Raw genomic sequence first — 19,019 nt, 5'->3', positions numbered from 1 at the left:
GTTGAAGCCATTAAACCTGGCCTTTATACTTTTTTGTCTTTTGAACTAAACATGAAATGAAAATTGAACTGCAACATTTCGCTACAGATGATACACTATATGTGTAATAAAGCTGTCTCCACACACATACATGAGACTCATAAAACTAATCACTAATCAGTGTCACAGAATATCTTGTTAGAAGATGACAGCCATCTGTAAATACTAGGGGCTGGTCTATGCAGGAACATGTCCAGCTTACAAGGCATGTTGTCCGTCCATGCCAGAAAACAGCCACACTGGAAGGTGGGTTGAGAAGTTGGCCATTATAGAGAGGGAGGAGACCTGATGTCTTTGAACAATGGTAAAAACAGCACATTTTCAGACAGCCTCTTCTAGGCAGCCCGTAGTGTTACAGTGTTGTTTCTCTTCTAGAAGGCAGCCCGTAGTGTTACAGTGTTGTTCACAAAATGTCAAGAATGAGTGCAAGTATATGGCTGCAACACAGAATGAAGGAATGGCCATCAGCAGAACAGAAATGTGTATGACATCAAACTATACAAATGTGATGTTCACGCTTTAGTACAGTGTTAGGACGTGACCATAAGAACAGGACAGTTTTGTTTCCCTTTGACCAAGGACCGACATATGCAGTCCTCTTATTCATTTCAATAAGGCTACTGTTGGGGGCGCCAGAGAGCAGCAGCAAAAATGTTGAACCCATCTCAGCTTTTACTCAACACTAGCCTGCTTTCTTAGTACATAACTTTGTGATGTGAATGTCATGCTTCTGCCTGCTTACTGACCAAAGTAGTGGTGCATGTGTGTCAACAGGAGAGACTGTGATGACAACTTGAAGAAGAAACTGATGAAGGAGCTACATGATCTCGTCCGTGGGAAGATCAGACAGGTAACTCTCACTCAGTTTCCTCCTGTTTGACAGATTTGTGATTTTGCTTTCTGATATTGCAGGTCAAATGTGGAAATCTGAGATTTGTTGTAAACAAGAAATATTTTTACTTCCTACAATCACATCAGAATTCACTGAGTGCTTCTGAGGGGAAAAGTGTGTCTGGTTGAGATTTTTAGTGGAGGCCATTTGTTTTCCTCATGTATTCTGTCTTTATTTTATGGTCACTAACCATGCTCTGATGCCTGCAGATGGCGTTTGCTCATGACTCGGTGCGAGTGCTGCAGTGCTTCATCCAGTTTGGCAGCCATGAGCAGAGACAAGAGGTGTTTGATGAGCTCAAAGGTGAGCACCAAGATGTTTTTCCTTCATCTATTGGCTTTTTAATGGTCACTGTGTTTGTTTGTGTGGTTGTGTTTCCGTGTTTGCCGTGGAATGTGGGCTTGCATATAGCTGATACATAATGCTACCATTCCCCTCTGAAATTCCATGTGCCATGGTAGCTAGCTAGAGGCGACGGATATCTATCAGTGTGGCATGTGGTAGAGTAGTTTTGGAAATGCAAGTACAAATGCCACACACAAATTCCAGTGGTGAAACTGTTCAAATATGAGCTCTGTGACTTTGTGACAATGAGTTTTTCACCCCTGCTGCATGTGCACCCTTTATTTTAATAAAGAAACATGTCTGTTTCCCTTTTTACATCAAGGTCTAATCAGTAGCATTTGATACATGAATGTGATGGAGTTCAGTTCCTGCTTTTATATTTGTGATATACATGTAGTGCATGTATTTAATTAACTAACTAATTACTAATGTAATTACTAGCAAGCATTAACTGTCAGTGATTTGTTGGTTCTTTCAGATGACATCATCGTGTTGTGTAAGTCACAGTACGGCAGACACGTGGTGAAGAAACTGCTGATGTACGGGTGAGTCGGCTCCGATTGGTTTCTACGTCTGTGTCGCCACACGTCTGTTGTATTGCAGTGTTTTTATTATTTTGTCCACCCCATTTAAATCAATGAGGCTAAGCTAAATAACAGTAACAGCTGCCTGTGTAATGTAGCACAGTTCAAGAGCAGCATAAACTACAGCCTCCAAAACGATCACACAGCTGAATCAGCACGTCCCTGTCAGTTTAGCCTGCAAAACTTTTAGCCTGGTACAGCTAATAAACTACAACTGAGTGTATATAGATGTAATGATGGTGTGTAATTTCTTTGCAACACAGGAACAAGGAGCTGGTTGCGGCCGTGATGCAAACATTTAAGGGTCACGTGCGCCCGATGCTTCGCCACGCCGCCGCCTCATCCATCATTGAATACGCCTACAATGACAAAGCTGTGCTCGCACAGAGACAACTGCTCACTGAGGAGCTGTATGGGAACATCTTCACTATCTGCAAGGTTCGCAACCCCCCCGCCTGCATATTTGTGCATCATTTCCTCTGATTCACATGTTCGTTTCTCCTTGAGCGCTACCGATGGGCATGTGTCTGTGGTTGAAATGGTCTGGTTTTTCAAATATCTACTGACTAATTGGCTGTGAACATTTCTCTCCCTGTGTGTCCAGTCATCAGTGTGCAACACCATTGACAAAGTCGCAGAGGCAAACCCAGACAAGCTGAACAGCATCATCGATGAGATGAAGCAGATTCTCACACCCATGGCCCAGAAGTAAGAGCAGAAAACCAAAGAAGATGAGGGTAGTATGAGATGAGAACTAAAGTGAAATGAAGTACAAGCAGCCACAAGCAGGGAAGCAGTAACCAGAGTCAGTGCAACAGTTGTCAAATTAAAAAAAAAAAACAGCGTGTTTAATAACTGTTGAATTGTTTTAAGTGGTTTTCAAGTAAAACAGAAATTCTTGGGTTCCAGCTTCTCAAATGTCAGATTTGCTTCTTTAGTGTTTATAGCGTCACAAATTGAATGGCTTTAGTTACTGTCTTTCAGAGAACAGGTGATCAAACACTCTTTGGTCCACAAAGTCTTCCTGGACTTCTTCCTGTTGGCACCTGACAAACAGAGAACGGTGAGCAGCTCTGACATCTCACATACAGTGGGATAATTACTGGTATTTGTCCAGGAGTACATTTCACTAGTATTGATCTTATAAAATAACACTATTATTAGTTATTATTATTATCCACTAGTTGATTTACTAGTGACTGTATTTACCACTAATGGGCTCCCTCTTGTTGTTTGTGTGTGTTCTCATGTAAACAGGAGATGATAGAGTCCATCAGAGAGTCTGTGGTTTACATGGCTCACACACACGATGGAGCACGTGCGGCAATGCACTGTCTGTGGCACGGGACAGCCAAGGTGTGCAGACACACACACTCATATAGTGAAAACAGACACACACATCATAGCCCTGTGTTTTATATTGTTTAATAAAGATACACTGGTTTGCAGCCAGGCTCCAACAGAGAGATTACAGTATCACACTGATGACAATGAACAACAGTCTACAGTCAAACGTACAAAAGATAGGAGTATTAGGAATATGTAATCATTGAACATCAAGCCAAAATAACTGTGCATTTGTTGGCAGAATGCAGTTCAGGTGTGTAGGATGAAGTCTGGATAGAGCCGTCTGTTGGAGTAGACTGTGTGACATTTAACAACATACAGTGTATTGTCTGTCTAACGTCATTGTTCATGTTCCAGGACAGAAAAGTCATCATCAAAACAATGAAGACGTACATGGTGAAGTTTGCCATGGTGAGTTTTCAATTACTTGTAAACATCAACAGTTTTTAAAATTAAAATTTAAACAAAACAAATGTATAAAAATAAAATACTGTTGCAAACTCCAGTCTGCCACTTAATATGTTAGTGTGAAATACTGATTTGAAAAAATGTTCTCCTCACAAAATAAGCCTACTGGTAACTACTATTAAATACTGCATCTGGTACACATCTGCACTGAACCTAAAGTCCTGTACCAAAACGGTTTAGTACCAATACGTGTACCAATACACTCCATTCATTCGTCATTAACAGAAACAAGTGGCCAGTATTTTATGAGCTCACTGGGTTTTAGGAAAGATCAGACCCTAAATTCTGATTATTTGAACTAAGGGTAAATATTTAGCTAGGATTGTTTAAGGGTTTACTGATGTAAAGAGTCAAAGTGAGACTAGGTCCACAGTTTAAAAGGAGAGAAACATCTCAGCACAAGCATCAGTTGAGACTCTTGTTTCAGGAGCCTACAATCGCTTTTAAAGTCTTGTTGTTCATGTGTCAGCTGTTGAATCTCCTCAGGCTGACTGTCATTTGTCCTCAGGGAGAGTTTGGTCACCTGGTTCTTTTGGCCATATTCGATTGTGTGGATGACACCAAGCTGGTCAAACAGGCAGTGCTCTCAGTAAGTCTGACATGGTTTGTTGCTACTCAGTGGCTGTGTTCCATTTGCCCGTGCCGGCATACCGTTTGTTATGCAGTGGTGAGGGCGGGGAACGCACCCACTGATAATCCTAATGATTTAAATAGGGACTCCACTTTTGTTACAAGTATGATGTGCAAAATAACTGAAAGGAGGTGTGAACTCTGCTGGGGTTATTGCCTTAAAAATCTCGTCTCACCTGTGCCCCACCTGTTTAGGAGATCTTGTCGTCCCTAGATGAGGTCATAAGTAATAAATATGGCAAGAAGGTTCTGTTGTATCTGCTGAGCCCCAGAGACCCGGCCCACCTGCTGCCAGAGATCATCAAGGTGCTGGAGCAAGGAGATGGAAACACACACAGGTAACATCTCTGAGCACATGTCCATGTTGAAAAACATGGTCTATACAAAAATGATAATGATTACTAGTGTCACAGCTGTCAGGACAGAGAGGAGCAAAGTATGATGTGCATAGCCACATAGTACAAATGACCATGGTCTCACTTTTGAGTGGAAAATGATGGAGCCCCACGGTGTTCAATATTAAATAGGTCATCATGAAAGAAAAGATCACATTTCCTTAATGGAATTAATCAATCTCAACACACCCTTGCTTTTCCTGCTCTGAAATGTCAAAAGGATGGATTACCTTCCTGTAGCAGGTTTTTACGGGTTGATTTTATTAGACATGAACTAAGAGCTGCTTGAAGGAAGGAAGTCGACCAGTCACAGTGATAATCAGCTCCACCTTTCTGTCATCAGTAAAAAGGACGCAGCGGTTCGGAGGAGGGAACTGCTGGAATTCGTCTCCCCCCCACTGCTGGAATATCTCCGTGACAACGCCGCCACCATGGCCATGGACAAGGCGACCAGCGTCACCATTAGCGACATCCTGGCATCAGCCTGCGGGGACCTGCGGCCCGCCATGACCGCTGTGGCTCAGCTGGCCAATCAGGAGTTAGTGCCAGGAGGGACCAAGGGGCAGGTGTGTGTCTGAGAAGTGTGACAGTTCATTGTTGATTAGTTTTGAATTAACAAATATAGAAATAAGCATAAATGTAATAATTGGTTCCTAATAGCAGAACGATGAAAAATATGTCAACAATTGTAAACAGTTAGTTGTTATACTCAAGTTGCTTTTCGATAAAATCTCTTCACTGTTCACTGAACAAAATACAGCAAAATTCTCAGTTGTGTAAACACACGCAACCATCCAGGTTAAAATAGCACATTGATATTTTAAATCTAATGTCTGATCAAACACGTGAGCCAGATTATGAGTCTGATCGATGATTGAAGTATGGAGGTTTGGTACACGGTGCGGCACATTCCCTTTTGGCTTCATGTTGTTCATGTTTGTCGGGTGAGTCTTTGTGAACTTAGTGATTTTATTTCCTCTGTAGCTCCACATGGCAGAGCATCCAGCAGGACACCTGGTGCTGAAATGGCTCATAGAGCAGGACTTGACACTGGCAGAGGCCGGTAAAGAAGGTAACAACACGTGCATGTCATGTATGGACAGCTGATGCAGTGCTCGTTATATGCATGATGACTGTCAGCGGACCTAATTCTGGTTTATACTGTGTGTGTTGGCCTATTCATTTCACACTTGAAGTCACTGAACAATTCACTATTTTTGTTTTTGTCTTCAGTTAATTAAATTTTTTGTTGCATTAAAACAGATTTACAGATAAGTCTGACTAATTGTTAACTGATCTGACGACTTGTATGCAGTCTAGTGTAATTCTGGAAATCAGTGGTTTCACTTGTGCAGTCTGCTAGTGAGCCCCACTTATACCTAATGTTTTACATACCACACGTTTAAGTTGTGTAAACAGTGTTTCCATATTGATGTCACTTTGATTTCTTTTAGTATTTTTGTGTCGCATAAAACAAGCAAGAACACGCAATTTCTGTCACCTGGAATAGAAAATAGTATCACAAGAAAAGATGATTGGATGACAAAACGTAGAAATAATGTTACTCTTGTGACTCGCACAAAAGTTCAGGAGTTTTGAAAGTGTAAAATGACTGAATGACTACAAGAAGGAACCAACATGAGTAAAAGTGAGCCATGGCCCAACAACCCAAGTATTTTGAAACCAGTCCAGGTTTTTAACAGAAGCGTAAGATTCTTGGTGAAGGAAAATAAGTTAAATAGAAACAAGTGCAGCCTTTTTCTCCTGTATCTCTCTCACCCCACCACAGAGCGCTTTGGCAGGATACTGGTGGACACATTGGGAACAGAGAAGCTGAAGAGCTGGGCCAAAGTCAACAGAGGAGCCATGGTGCTCTGCAGGTCAGTGTGTACACACACAAACACTCGTAAGACGGTCAGACTACACAATACAGCGCCCTTAATTAAAGGGTCAGTTAACCCAAATCACTAAAAACTCTCTGCTGACAGCTCACACACCAACCACCTCTCTGAAACCGTTACCTGTGTTTTTATGCGCAGCCTCCTGAACAGCTGTGACAAGTCTGTGGGTGCAGAGGTGAAGGCAGCACTCCAGTCCATCACCTCAGAGCTCAGCAGCATCAGCAACAACAAAGGAGCTGAAATCCTGCTGGAGAATCTGAACAAGTAGACACTTTTTATTTACAACCAACTGCAGATGTCGAAGATGACATAAAACCCCAGCACAGGGGCTTTTCTAGGAAACACCTACCAGACTGCAGCTGTTTAAAGCTACGATGGGAACTTGGTCAGAAAGTGGATACAGCCTGAAGCACCGTTGTGTCATTCCAGACACTAATGGAAAAATGGGTGTTTGGAGGAGGAGGAGGAGGAGATGCTACAGTATCTGAAGGAAGAAGTGAAAAATAAAGATTATGTGTATTAAATCTTTTGACCAGGCAACCTTTAACCTTCACGCTCCACAGATGAGCTGAAACTACTGTTCTTTGAACCAGCAATGGATTCTCTGTGGAAGCCCAAAGCTTACAATGATTAATTAAAATTTTTAATGGATATTCCACTAACAAAGAATTTTCAGTGTCCAAGCTAAGGCTGCAGTGGTACACTGGTTTCACAGCGGTCAGATCCTGCTTTTACATCAGTGCACAAGGGATAGTAATAATTATAGTGCAACTGTAAATGAAGACTGTTGTGAGGATGGCTTTAGAGGAAATGTGTAAAAGAAAAAAGGTGAATACAGTGTTATTATTACTGATAGAAATGACAAATAAAAACATTTGTAATGACCTGTAATTTTCCTATCACAGCGGAAGAACACACACCACACAGCACCACCTCATCTGTGTAACTGATGTCAGTGCTCAGTCTTGGTGTACTCGCACTAATTCAAACACACATCTACCTTATTAACTAATGTCCCCCACACAGCTCATTCACGATATCTGTCACACACACCTGGACAACCTGCTATAGTCCTATTCCACAGCAGACATTTGGACTTGTTACTATTCAAAAAGCACAGGTGTTACTAATAACATTAACAATTGCTCTGTGCTGTCCCAGTGGGCCGGTGTAGCAGTGAGCCAGTAGGAACAATACCAGGACACTGAAACTGAAGCAGATAAATGGAGTTAATCCATCTCTGTTTTTTCCACTGCTTAGCTGGAGTCAGTCATCCTGATGTACTTAAACTTCTTCGTTTAGGGCACCAACTCACTAACCAATGCGGTTTCTGACAGAGAACCATGGCCTCGGGCTATGTGGTGTTGGATCTCATCCCATCTGCTTCACACTCAGCTGCAAACAACCCCAGTGTGTGTCGCCGGTGATGAAATGAACAGAACCACATCCTCTGCAAAAAGCAGAGAAGCGATTCTGAGGTCCTCAAACTGAACGCAGTCGTCCCCTCGACTGCACCTCAGGATCCTGTCCACCAAAATCACAAACAGGATCAGAGACAAGGGCCAATTTTAGCAGAGGCCAATATCACAGGTACACATTTTGACTTCATGTCGAGAATACAGACAACTCTGGCTATGTAGAATAGTAATGGTGCTGCAACCCCACATTACTGCAATACCTCAAAGACCCACTGAAGGATACAAGTAGGCCTTCCCTAAGTTTACAAAACACATGTAGACTGGACTGGCAAACTCCTATGACCTCTGCAGTAACCGTGCAAGTGTGAGAACCCAGTCCACTGCCCTATGGCCAGGACAGAAACCGTACTGCTTGCTTTATGGTGACATAATAAAAAGGTGGAGTTTCCCAGCCTTTCTCCCAGTGCATGCTGGGGTAAGTTTAACAGGAATATATGGGTGTAGAAGATGGATAAAAGGGAACGAAACTAAATATCCCCCTAAAGAACAATGCAACCACCGTGATTCCTGCAGGCTAGTTATGTCACAAGATATGAATGGGAAAAGTCAGCAGTGTACAAGAATGTCCAGTTTATTTCCAGCTCCATTACTCCACAAAGTGGCAGTTTCAGTGTCCATTCCACTGAAAAAAACCCAGCATAGGATCCTGTGATGCCATCAACAAGCCTCTGAAAGGACTGTTCAGCATATCCATGGTCAGAAAGGCTTCTCTCAGGATGTTCATTTTCCAGACTGATCTTACTGTCGTTTCAGAAATCTAAAACATAGCTCAATACAGCTGGGACGTCCTTTGCTGAATGGCATCCTCACAGTACCCAGCCAGCTTTTTTTGCTGCCCTTCTGGTGAAGTGCATCTTCTCACGGGCCCTGCTGATGGCAGTGCACTCATGGGACTTGAGCTTGGTGTAGTACTCGGAGAACTTGTTGTAGAGGATAGAAATGGGCATGCTGTTGAGGATGATGCCGAAGGCGATGCAGGCGAAGGCGAAGATACGGCCTAAGTTGGTCTCTGGAAGCATGTCACCATAACCCACCGTGGAAATACTCACCTGAAGATTGAAAGTGACACAGAATGAAGGATACTGACAATAAACACTCTAAAAAAAGATGCTGAGAACAAGTTAAAATATTGGGCTTACATTGGTTTTATTTGCTTAATATCTATAACAACTTTTACAGTGTTTTATTCAGTAAATATGCAGAAAAGGTTAATAAATTATGAAACTGACAAAATGATGCACTGTGTGGGAGACAGTCCTGGATGCTTCTCATAGAAAAGCAACATAAACACTAGATAGAGGGGAGGGGGGGATCATACAGCAATTGTGGCCTCACTGTCTATATCTGGTAGCTAATCTTGAAGCACCAGAAATAGACTCGATGCACCAGTGATTTTATTAGAGGCTTTTTCAAACACTATTTTTTTTGTTTTTTTTGTAAGAGAGGATTTCATGAATGTACTACGACAAGTATATGTAGATGTGAAGTAAATAAACTACAATAACAACTGAGGTAAGTTTGGAGGAGAAACTTACTGAGTTTCTCCACAATTACTGTCCATTTATATGAAGATTCTTCTGCTGTGATCAGTAAAGGAGCCTATTTTGGAGTTCTTTGGAGTTGTTTATGTTGTGCAAAACAGTACATTCCCAAGAAGACTGGTGTTATCCAAGGATAATTTGGATTTAATTTGCCCCCTAAAGGACACACGTGCAGCCTGTGGAGATGCATTGTTAAAACTGTGTTTGGACAAAACTCACTGGTGAAGGGTGTTTAGTGTTTAGACAGCTGAAATAAAAAAGACTGCTTCTAGCTGAAAGTGATGGGTGCAGAGCCATTAGAGAGATTTTACTGTGGGTACCAGACAGATGACAGAACAGGTTGGAGAAGAAATAGAAAACAAACTGTATGAATGTTTGTGTGTACATATAGACTCACAGTGGCCCACCACCATGCATGTGGCATGGAGGTGAAGTTAGTGTTGGAAACGTCATGCTCCACAGTGTACACCATGGCTGAGAACATGAAGATCCCCATGCTGATGAAGAGCAGTAAACAGCCCACCTGCACAGACAAACACATTGTATTTTGTCCTCAAGTTTTGTCCCTATTTTGCTCATAGCTGTGACATGCGCACGTCTTAGAATCATTATGCCAACATGCATCCATGTACTGTGAACATTTCTTCTTCTATGTATCAAATTCTCATTAGATTTGTAAACACCTGGATGAGCCCAAGTATGAAAACAGAAGTGAATAATTATAATTAATTTGTTATAAATGGATAATATGCCATAAGCTGCAGGTTCAGTGTCTGACCTGCTGGTAGCACCGTCTCAGTGTAAAGCCGAAGGCTCTGAGGCCTGTTGAGTGACGAGCCAGCTTCAAGATTCTGAAGATTCGCATCAGACGCATGATCCTCAAAACCTGACCCACCTACAGAGGAAAAAAAAGGGCTAATACTTATGTGAGACAAATCAATCTAATGTAATGGTTTCACCCTAATGTGGAGTTGTCTGTTTCTAATCATATCCTCTCCCATCAACCCCCACTGCATCCTGTTTCCCACCTTTCCAACACGAGCTACAGTCTCGATGTCGCCTGAATACAAGTGTATGTCCTCATTCTGGAAATGCTCCAGGATCATCTGCAGGTAGTGCGGCAGGATGGCGATCAGGTCGACGGCGTTCAGCATGCTGCGTCCAAAACTTTTTAGGTCAGGGGTGGACACCAGGCGCAGCAGGTACTCCAGGGTAAAGAAAAAGATGCAGAATGTCTCAACGTACTCGCCATAGCATCTACCACTGGGCTGGCCCGACGCGGTCTGGAATAGGAAAAAAAAAAAAAAAAAACAGAAATCCTGCTTTGCTTGATGGATTTATGACTCCACATCAGCACTGATGGCATTACTGGTTTTACTGTGTGCGGCAAAAACTGGCCCAGGTCCGCTTCTAGTCTACTCACTTGTTTTCCAGTGACTGTTAACATTAAAGGACCATTTTGCATAATAATCATTTGAGCAAACATATCCCCTATGCTTGCCATTTTCCAAAGCATGGTAAACATCAGATTCAAATGAAGACTTGAAGTAATCTGCACAGTACACATTTTACTTCTAGGTGTACTGTAAACACACCTTGTACTGCATCTCCTCTACGGTGTTGAGCGTCATGGCAACCAGAGAGACCAGCACGAAGACGGAGGCGGCAACCCCCATCAGCTTGGCGGTGACAGAGGAGAACGGCTTCTCCATCAGGTTCCAGATTTTCCTCCGGGTCTCCCCAAAGGCCATGTCATGAAATAACAGCTCGGTCTCTTCCATCTCCATCTGAAGGACACAGGAAAGAAACTGACTCACAATAGAAACAGGAAACATTTTTCTGGCAAAAAAGTGGCCATATTTAGTTCTTTTCTAACAAATATAACATTTCAGGTTGTAAGAACACAATGAGTAAAAGCTACATATGTTAAAAAAGAATAAAACTAAATCATCAAAAAAAAAAAAACCTCCCATCATCCAAATAGCATTTTCTCCATAGTCCACGGAGACATCTGTAAACCAGGTCAATTATCACTCTGCATTTGGTTGTTTCTCCTCTATGAAAAGAGCCATTCACCAGATCACCACTTGTTCTGATGACAAGTCTGCACAGGTCATTACTGATTCAGTGCTCCTCTGCATGCTTCTCTACATTCCTTACAAAAATGTAAAGTGCACACAGCCAACCCACCTCTGCCATCAGCTGCCTCTGTATTTTCAGCTGCTCATTCAGCTCGTCCTGCCTCTCTTCAAAGGAGATGCGGCAGCAGTGTGGACTGTTTTTGATTCGGATGCCCCAGTAGTTAATCTCCTCCAGGAAGTTGTGAGGGCACAGCTCATCTTTAATCCACAACAATCCAGTTCTGATGGAGAGGACACAAACAAGGGAATGGTGTCCAGAATTATTCCAAACGGACAAAAAGAGGTGAAGTCACTGTGTAGACCTTTGACTGCACAAGTGTGTGGTCTGTTTCTGAAATGATTCATCTTTGGCGTTATAAATCCAGCTTTTAGACCTCTGGCTCAGTGTGTAGGGATTCAAGGTATTGCTCCTAAATGGTTTCAGTCATATTTGACTAATAGGACTTTTACAGTAAACACTGGTGAGTGTTCATCTTATGCTGTCCCTCTCTCCTGTTGGGTCCCCCAGGAGTCAGTTCTTGGCAGAGCTCTTTTCTCATTGTATATACTTCCACTGGGGTCTATCTTAGAAAAATATGGGTTTCACTTTCCATTGTTATGCAGATGACATTCAAATGTATTTAACTTTAAGATCTACAGTAGAAGAGGTACTTCACTACAGTCACTGTTTGAGGGACATCAGAATGTGGCTGGCTTTAAATATTTTACATCTTAATGAAAATAAAACAAAGTGTGTGCTGTTTGGTAACTAAGGTCCTATAACTGACCTTGATCTTGATTTTAGCCCCTGCACCTAAAACCCACGGTAATAAATATGGGGGTGTTATTTGATACTGAAATGAAAATTTATAAACAGATCGATTCAGTGATTCAAGCTTTTTCCAGCCGAGATTGTTAAACAAAGTCGAGTCGTTTCTTTTACTGATTTTGAAATAGCAATCCATACTTTCATTAGCTCTAGATTCGATTATTGCAATGCACTATACTCCGGAATTAATCAGTCTTCCCTTTCATGTCACCAACTGTTTCAAAACGCAGTTGCTCTGCTGACAAATACTCGTAAGCATGGCCACAGAACTCCTGTTCTGGCTTTTCTCCTCTGGCTTCCAATACATTTTAGGATTTTAACTTACTTGTTTTCAAGGCACATAACGGATTGACCTTTTCTCACCTCATTGAACTGGCACAAGCCAGTTGGATCCCTTCGGTCATCAAATCAGTTTCTTTTAAGATGCACTGAGGAATAGTTGCAAGTGCTGGAGTGATCGTGCTTTTGTTGTAATGGCCACAAAACTATGGAACAGTTTACCTATTACTATTAGATCTGCTTAAAACCTATTTAGTTTTATCGTCTCTCTCTTTATTTTTATGTAGCCTGTGTGAAGTACTTTGGTCAACAAGTTATTTTATATGGCTATATAAATAGATTTTGATTTGATTGGAGTTATATCTCACCTGTAAAAGTTGAAGATGTTGTGGAAGATTCTGGGATCTCGATCAAAGAAGAACTCGTTGCTCTGGACAATGTAGTCATCACACAGGTCCAACTTCAGGCTATGGTCTGTGCACGTGGCCAACCGGCCGATCCGTGTTTTAGGGTACTTGGCAGCTAACCTGTAGGGAAGGCGGTACACCTGGAGAAGAGGTAGAAGAGAATAAGGTAAACATACAGTAAGAACAAAATAAATTGTAGCAAGAGAATTTGAACCATATTGAAAATGTAAAAGGCTTTTGGAATGTCGATCTAACATAGGCTATTTAATATATCTGTGACCAAGGCTGTGATTAAGTTATTTGCATCATATCTTAATCTGTTGATATTTTATCTATTATAGTGGTACAGTCTATAAAAGACTCACAAACAACCTAGTAGCCTTAAAAGTATTCCCTACAAAACAGCATTGAGAAACGTTAGCTAGAAACATGTTTGATATTTTTGCTTCATGAATGAGAAAAACAGCTAAAACCTTTACAAAATTAGTGAATTAGTTTACTGAGTTCAATTACACTTTCATTTCTGCAAAAGAAACACCAGCTCACTGGCCACAAACTGCAGCAGCTTTCCTCCCTCTGTGCCTGTTGGAGGTGAAATCCACATATCTACTGTACATCTGCAGGTCGACTACAGGTGGTGCTGGTTTCCAGCTGTAGGACTGATCTGACAATGTCTGAACAGCTCCTCCAGGTGAACAATCCGCAGTCTGCTACATGTGAATGAGGGACTTAGTAACTCACTTCCAGCTATTCCAGTCAAGTCCTTCATATCTAATAATAAAAAGGTGATATCAGCCTGGGCTTGAACATGCTAATCTACTGAAGCAGTATGTCTGCAGAAGTTCAGTGAAGTTACCGTTCCTCCTACGTTGATGTTGAGACTGCAATGTTTGGTCGGAGAGAACAGCAGGTGGGAGGGAGACACCTGGAATTGATCCTCCTCCTCGTCTTCATACTCCGCATAAAGATCATAGATGTCTCTGCCTAGGTCCTTTACAAATAAAACAAAAGCTTTATTTTGATTATTTTTTATTTTAACCTTTTATACAATATGGAACTAAGCATAATTAAAAACTAGGAATATATTTAAAAAGCAAATACTTAACATAAAATGGAAAAAAAACTGAAATTGTTAAAAATTAGAAGTGACAGTTTCTCAGGAATTTCAATCTCCTATTGTAGATACAGCTGTAATCAAACATGGTGCAAACATAACTTTTCTGTATTTCATTTTAACACTTTAAAACAGACAAATGAGAAAACAAAACATGAATAAAGTGTCTGACCTGCACGGAGTTCATTTCTGAAAGGTGCAGATGAAGTCCAGATTTTCATTCGGTTCCTTGATGGCTTGAGTCCAACAAACGCCTGCTACAGGCTCTGAGGTGAGTCAACATGCTCATTGCTGTACGTTTTTGAAATCTAAAATTCATTAACTTGCATAGAGAGACAACTAATGCACATACACACACACAGTTGGCATCTTGCACATAACACAAATCCAGAATCACACAGCCCAAATGAGCAGATATGCATATGATAAACACACACACACAGCACACACACTGACTCAGCTGTGACAGAAGTGGAGACACCCACAGTAATGAGGTAGGAAGTGACTTGCTGTGTATTGCAGCTGGGTGCTTAAGGTTTTAAATACTATTATCCCCTTCCATCTCGTGATCTCTCTCTCCCCCTTTCCTCTTGCCAACTACAATTCTGATAAACTAGAGCTCAACATCCATCCATCCATCATCTATACCACTTATCCTGAGAGGGTCACAGCCTGGACAGTCACCAGTCTATCACAGGGATGACAACCACACACACTCCTACAGGCAATTTAGAGTCACCAATCAACACAGAAAGGCACCTGTTCAGCTCAGGCTCAAACCAGAACCTTCTTGCTGGTACTTTGAACTACACGCTAATTATGCTCTTAGTAACAACGCTGACAAGCTGCTGATGGTCCATTCCAGTCCTTCCTGTTCAGTATCTGTATGTAGACATGACAAAATTCAAATTCACAAATTTTGATATTTCAGCCCAGACTAAAGTACAGACTTTACAATCCACAATGCATGGCAAAAGTTGCATTCTACCGAAAAAAAAAAAAAAATCCTGAAACTTATACCCATAGGAATTTCTTTGGAGATATTTTGTCTTAAAGATAAAGATCAGGTGGCTTCTAAGGTTAGGGTTAACCTTAGTATCAAGTTAAGATCTAGTTCTTTTCATGAAGTAGAAACCACTGAAGTCAGCTTAAAAACTTTAAGACATCATAAACTGAAGATTATCCTGTCAGTTTGGGAAATTTGGGTTAGGTCAGTTAATGTAAATTTCTAAAATAAAAAACAAACAAACTTGGGTTTAAATGTACAACCAAGTATTTTTTAGATGCAGACTGCAACAGAAGCCTGTCCTTTACATCCGACATCTGCCTTAATCCTAGCGCTTCAATACATTTGATAACTCAGATTGGTGAGGTTAATCCTTCACCAGAATAATGAACACATTGAGCCAGATTTGTTCCAATTACACTGACCTAAGGCCGTTACCTCATCTTTACTCACTTTGCCAATGTCACAAACCCACCTACTCCTGTTTATCCCCAGTTGCCATGATCCGGCAGATGAGACAGAGGCAGCAAGATTAAACTGATACAGAAGGCAAGGAGTGGTTTCAGTATAACCCATGTAGGTTTCACACCAAATCATTTCCCTTATCTGGATACCACAGTAAACCCTCTTGGAATGGTTCCATCATAAACGTTTGAATTAGTCCAGAACTCTGATTTATTACCATTCCCTCATCCATTTGTTTCATATCCGTTTGAATTAGTCCAGAACTCCAATTTATTACCATTCCCTCATCCATTTGTGAAGACACCAATCGTGCAGTAATCACATGCTTGACAATGAAAATCAGCCTTGGACCAAAATGCACAAAAAGCATTTGGCCAGGTGTCTGAAAGGGGTTTTAGCTACATAATGCATTTGCACATCTCAAATGTGTAATCAAGACAGGGCACAGTTTTGAACAATGTTGTAGATTAGGTTTTATTTCTGGATTTGCAAATTGTTTCTTCACAGATACACAGCTGTTAAGTTTGTGTTCCCCTCACTGTACAATGCTAGAAAATGTTCACAGCAACAGCACACAAACATACAAAATAGTTTTACCAAAGTCAGTTTGTGTTTTTATTTCATGTTAAATACATCTGATCCAACCCTGGTACAATGCCCAACCATAGCAAAAAATTTCTCAAGTCAAATGTATACAATCTTATTTACACAACATTTGTTCAAAGTGCATTGGAGAGTCCTGATTGACAGTCATGTCTGAGGGATGGGTCCATATGTACAATGTTTTACAAATGCCAACCATTGTGATACTTGTACCACTTCAATAATAATGAAAGCTGCTTGTTGTAGGAAACAACCCACAAAAATTAAGGAAAACTTACATCTTTAACATACTGCAGCCCAAACATGATCGTACATAAATATTCACACATCTGAGCCTATTCAGAGGAGTAAAGAAATAGAGCCTTGAACCCAATGTGTTGGATACTGACAGCTCAGATCCTGCCCAGCAGAGTCGATCTGTCTGTGCCATACAAGGCTATAAAAGAAAAAAAAAAAAAAAGCCGTTTTTCACCTGTTGTGAAGACTGTTGACCCCTTCCTTGGGAGAGCCCCCCAAAAAGGAAAAAAAAAATTCATAATACTGAATAAAAAGTGACAAATCATTGTAGTATTCCTATAATAAATAACATTTCCTCCAGTCATCCTCACCACAGATAATGGCATAATGCACTTCAGAAGGCATGTGGTCGTACTCTAAAGGCTGCTGCTATGGAGAACCATCGGCATGAACACCGTGTGACACTATGGGCTGCCGTAAGAAACCACTAGATCAGGACAGATCATCTTCTGTGCTCACTATTGAAATCTGGAGACAGAAAGAGGGAGAGAGAGAAATGTTAAGTTTGTTCTGTACAGTAGAAACATGATTAGCCAAGCTTAGAATTAAGACAACACAAATTAGAAAACCAAAAAGGACCAACATGTCTGAAGCTCATTACCTTGATGAATGACTAAAAATGGTTATATTATTTTAGGTGGAGTTCTGCTGCAGCTGTTATCACCTTCCGCCCCCAAGATGGAGGACTCAGAGCACTCCTTTTCCAAATGACAAAAGGAGACATTTTGGTGGGAGGTGCAGCAGCTCTCTATGGTACCTGGAGAAGATGCTAGCAAGTGCACAGGCACACTAGTTAAGCTACAGCAGTGAGGGACCCGGACAATGCTCTTGCCTATCCACCTAGCAAATTTCCATTCACTAGCCAATAAAGTGAAGGAACTGCTCATTAATCAGACCAACATTCTGCTGCTCTCTGTCATGGAGACTTGGCTCAGCAGGTCAGTCTTGGACAGTGCAATACATCTGCTGGAGTTCTAGATCCACAGAGCAGACAGCGTAATGAGTTATCCAGGAGGTGGAATCTGCTTCTACATAAATGTTGGTGTAAAGATGTCAATGTTAGGGAGAACTTGTAACATGAACTTAGAGGCACAATTCATTAACTGCAAACCATTTTATTCACTTCAGGAGTTATCCTCATTTATCCTGGTCGTTTTACATCCCTTAGGCCTGTGCCAGCCAGGTGCTGCAACACTTAGCTGACCAAATAATTCATATAGAACAGAAACATCTGGACTTTATCATCATCTTCTCACATTTTCCTACTGACTGCACATTTTGAATACAGTTTTGTTACCTTACAAAGCCTCTGTCCCAGAGTCAAATTCCTTTGGTTTCTAATCATGCTTGGCCAGTAAAGATTGATTCCATTTTGCCTTTTTGGTTCCTCCCTGTCTGAATGCAGAGAAGCAATTGCTGCAGCTGAGGGTCATGTTCATCCTGTGACTCTCCAGGCTTATGTTAATCCGTCACGTAATAAAGATGTGGCTGGCCAGCAATGCACCAAGGATTACTAAAGGCCACCATTACTAAAGGTCAGGGTGAAAGAGGGCATTAACTGGGTCAGGGTGAACTTATTTAAGCTGCATAGTTGTTCAGAAGCTCTAAAGTAACAAATCGTTTTAATCGTCAACAAAAGCTTTCTGTAAGCACCAAGAGGTGAGAAACCTATGATTAGGAGTATAGTGTGTGACTGCAGCCTCCAGATCATTGGCTGATGTTCTCCTACCCAGGATGCCCTCTGCTCTTTGGCCATTTACTTACCGCAGGATAGGTGTGTCCTACATTTGCGCCATGTCGGGTGATGTCAATGTTCAGGTCTTCCTCTGTGGTCTTTAGGTAAACAGGGTTATCAAAATTCATGCTCTTCTGGTTCTTCAGCCGCCAGTTTCTCCACATAAGGTACCCACCTGCTGCTGCCATTGCCAGCAGCACTGAGAAGGAAATAGTAAGACATCAGTAAGTCAGCATACCAAGTGAAGGGTCATGATTATAAAATGTGCATTTTTCATTTGGGGGAAGTCAGGCATCTTAATTCAAAGTTTGTGCCCTCAAACAAATCACTTCCTCAATTACCTCTAAATCTGTTGCTCTAAGCCACCCGTTTTAGATTTTGTACTCCTTTGTTCACACTTTCTCTTATACCATCAACTGGATTGAAAACAGTTTTAACTGGATGCAGCTAAAAAGTGCATCCAGTTAAATTTCCTTAACTGCATTTCAAGCTAGGATGTTAGTTTTCATTGCAGTCCAGGTTTTACTGTAAAGAGACTTCAGCA

The 19,019-nt window shown here is 41.3% G+C and overlaps 3 protein-coding genes across 4 annotated transcripts in view; 1 reads left to right on the top strand and 2 right to left on the bottom strand.

Moving 5' to 3' along the window:
- pum3 (pumilio RNA-binding family member 3) overlaps positions 1 to 7,186 on the top strand; it is a 9,556-nt gene extending 2,370 nt beyond the window's left edge. Inside the window, exons 5-18 of one of the 2 annotated variants that reach the window (XM_020601069.1) lie at positions 814 to 889; positions 1,141 to 1,234; positions 1,755 to 1,821; positions 2,124 to 2,298; positions 2,465 to 2,568; positions 2,845 to 2,923; positions 3,118 to 3,216; positions 3,565 to 3,618; positions 4,184 to 4,264; positions 4,501 to 4,643; positions 5,044 to 5,266; positions 5,685 to 5,772; positions 6,490 to 6,580; positions 6,740 to 7,186. In XM_020601069.1, the coding sequence (XP_020456725.1) occupies positions 814 to 889; positions 1,141 to 1,234; positions 1,755 to 1,821; positions 2,124 to 2,298; positions 2,465 to 2,568; positions 2,845 to 2,923; positions 3,118 to 3,216; positions 3,565 to 3,618; positions 4,184 to 4,264; positions 4,501 to 4,643; positions 5,044 to 5,266; positions 5,685 to 5,772; positions 6,490 to 6,580; positions 6,740 to 6,869 (1,504 nt within the window). In that variant the 3' untranslated portion in view covers positions 6,870 to 7,186. The remainder of the gene's footprint in view (positions 1 to 813; positions 890 to 1,140; positions 1,235 to 1,754; positions 1,822 to 2,123; positions 2,299 to 2,464; positions 2,569 to 2,844; positions 2,924 to 3,117; positions 3,217 to 3,564; positions 3,619 to 4,183; positions 4,265 to 4,500; positions 4,644 to 5,043; positions 5,267 to 5,684; positions 5,773 to 6,489; positions 6,581 to 6,739) is intronic. The other variant, XM_020601068.1, reaches the window with a different exon arrangement.
- Positions 7,187 to 7,627: 441 nt separating this feature from the next.
- LOC109960766 (potassium voltage-gated channel subfamily V member 2-like) lies at positions 7,628 to 14,556 on the bottom strand. Its single transcript, XM_020601107.1, has 9 exons — positions 14,542 to 14,556; positions 14,112 to 14,246; positions 13,217 to 13,395; positions 11,811 to 11,982; positions 11,216 to 11,407; positions 10,649 to 10,903; positions 10,399 to 10,515; positions 10,018 to 10,143; positions 7,628 to 9,128 (listed from the first exon to the last, which is right to left on the bottom strand). Exons 1-9 carry the CDS (start codon positions 14,554 to 14,556, stop codon positions 8,886 to 8,888), a joined length of 1,434 nt encoding a protein of 477 aa, XP_020456763.1. The 3' UTR covers positions 7,628 to 8,885.
- Positions 14,557 to 16,288: 1,732 nt separating this feature from the next.
- The window catches only part of vldlr (very low density lipoprotein receptor), a 38,540-nt gene continuing 35,809 nt past the window's right edge, over positions 16,289 to 19,019 (bottom strand). The window contains 2 exon segments of the mRNA XM_020601062.1: positions 16,289 to 17,208; positions 18,505 to 18,674. Coding sequence (XP_020456718.1) covers positions 17,173 to 17,208; positions 18,505 to 18,674 — 206 coding nt within the window. The 3' untranslated portion in view covers positions 16,289 to 17,172.

This window comes from Monopterus albus, unplaced genomic scaffold, assembly GCF_001952655.1.
Source record: "Monopterus albus unplaced genomic scaffold, M_albus_1.0 scaffold50.1, whole genome shotgun sequence".
Taxonomy (NCBI): Eukaryota; Metazoa; Chordata; class Actinopteri; order Synbranchiformes; family Synbranchidae; genus Monopterus; species Monopterus albus.
The sequence above is the reverse complement of the archived record's forward strand: the minus strand, read 5'-3'. Positions and strand labels throughout refer to the sequence as shown.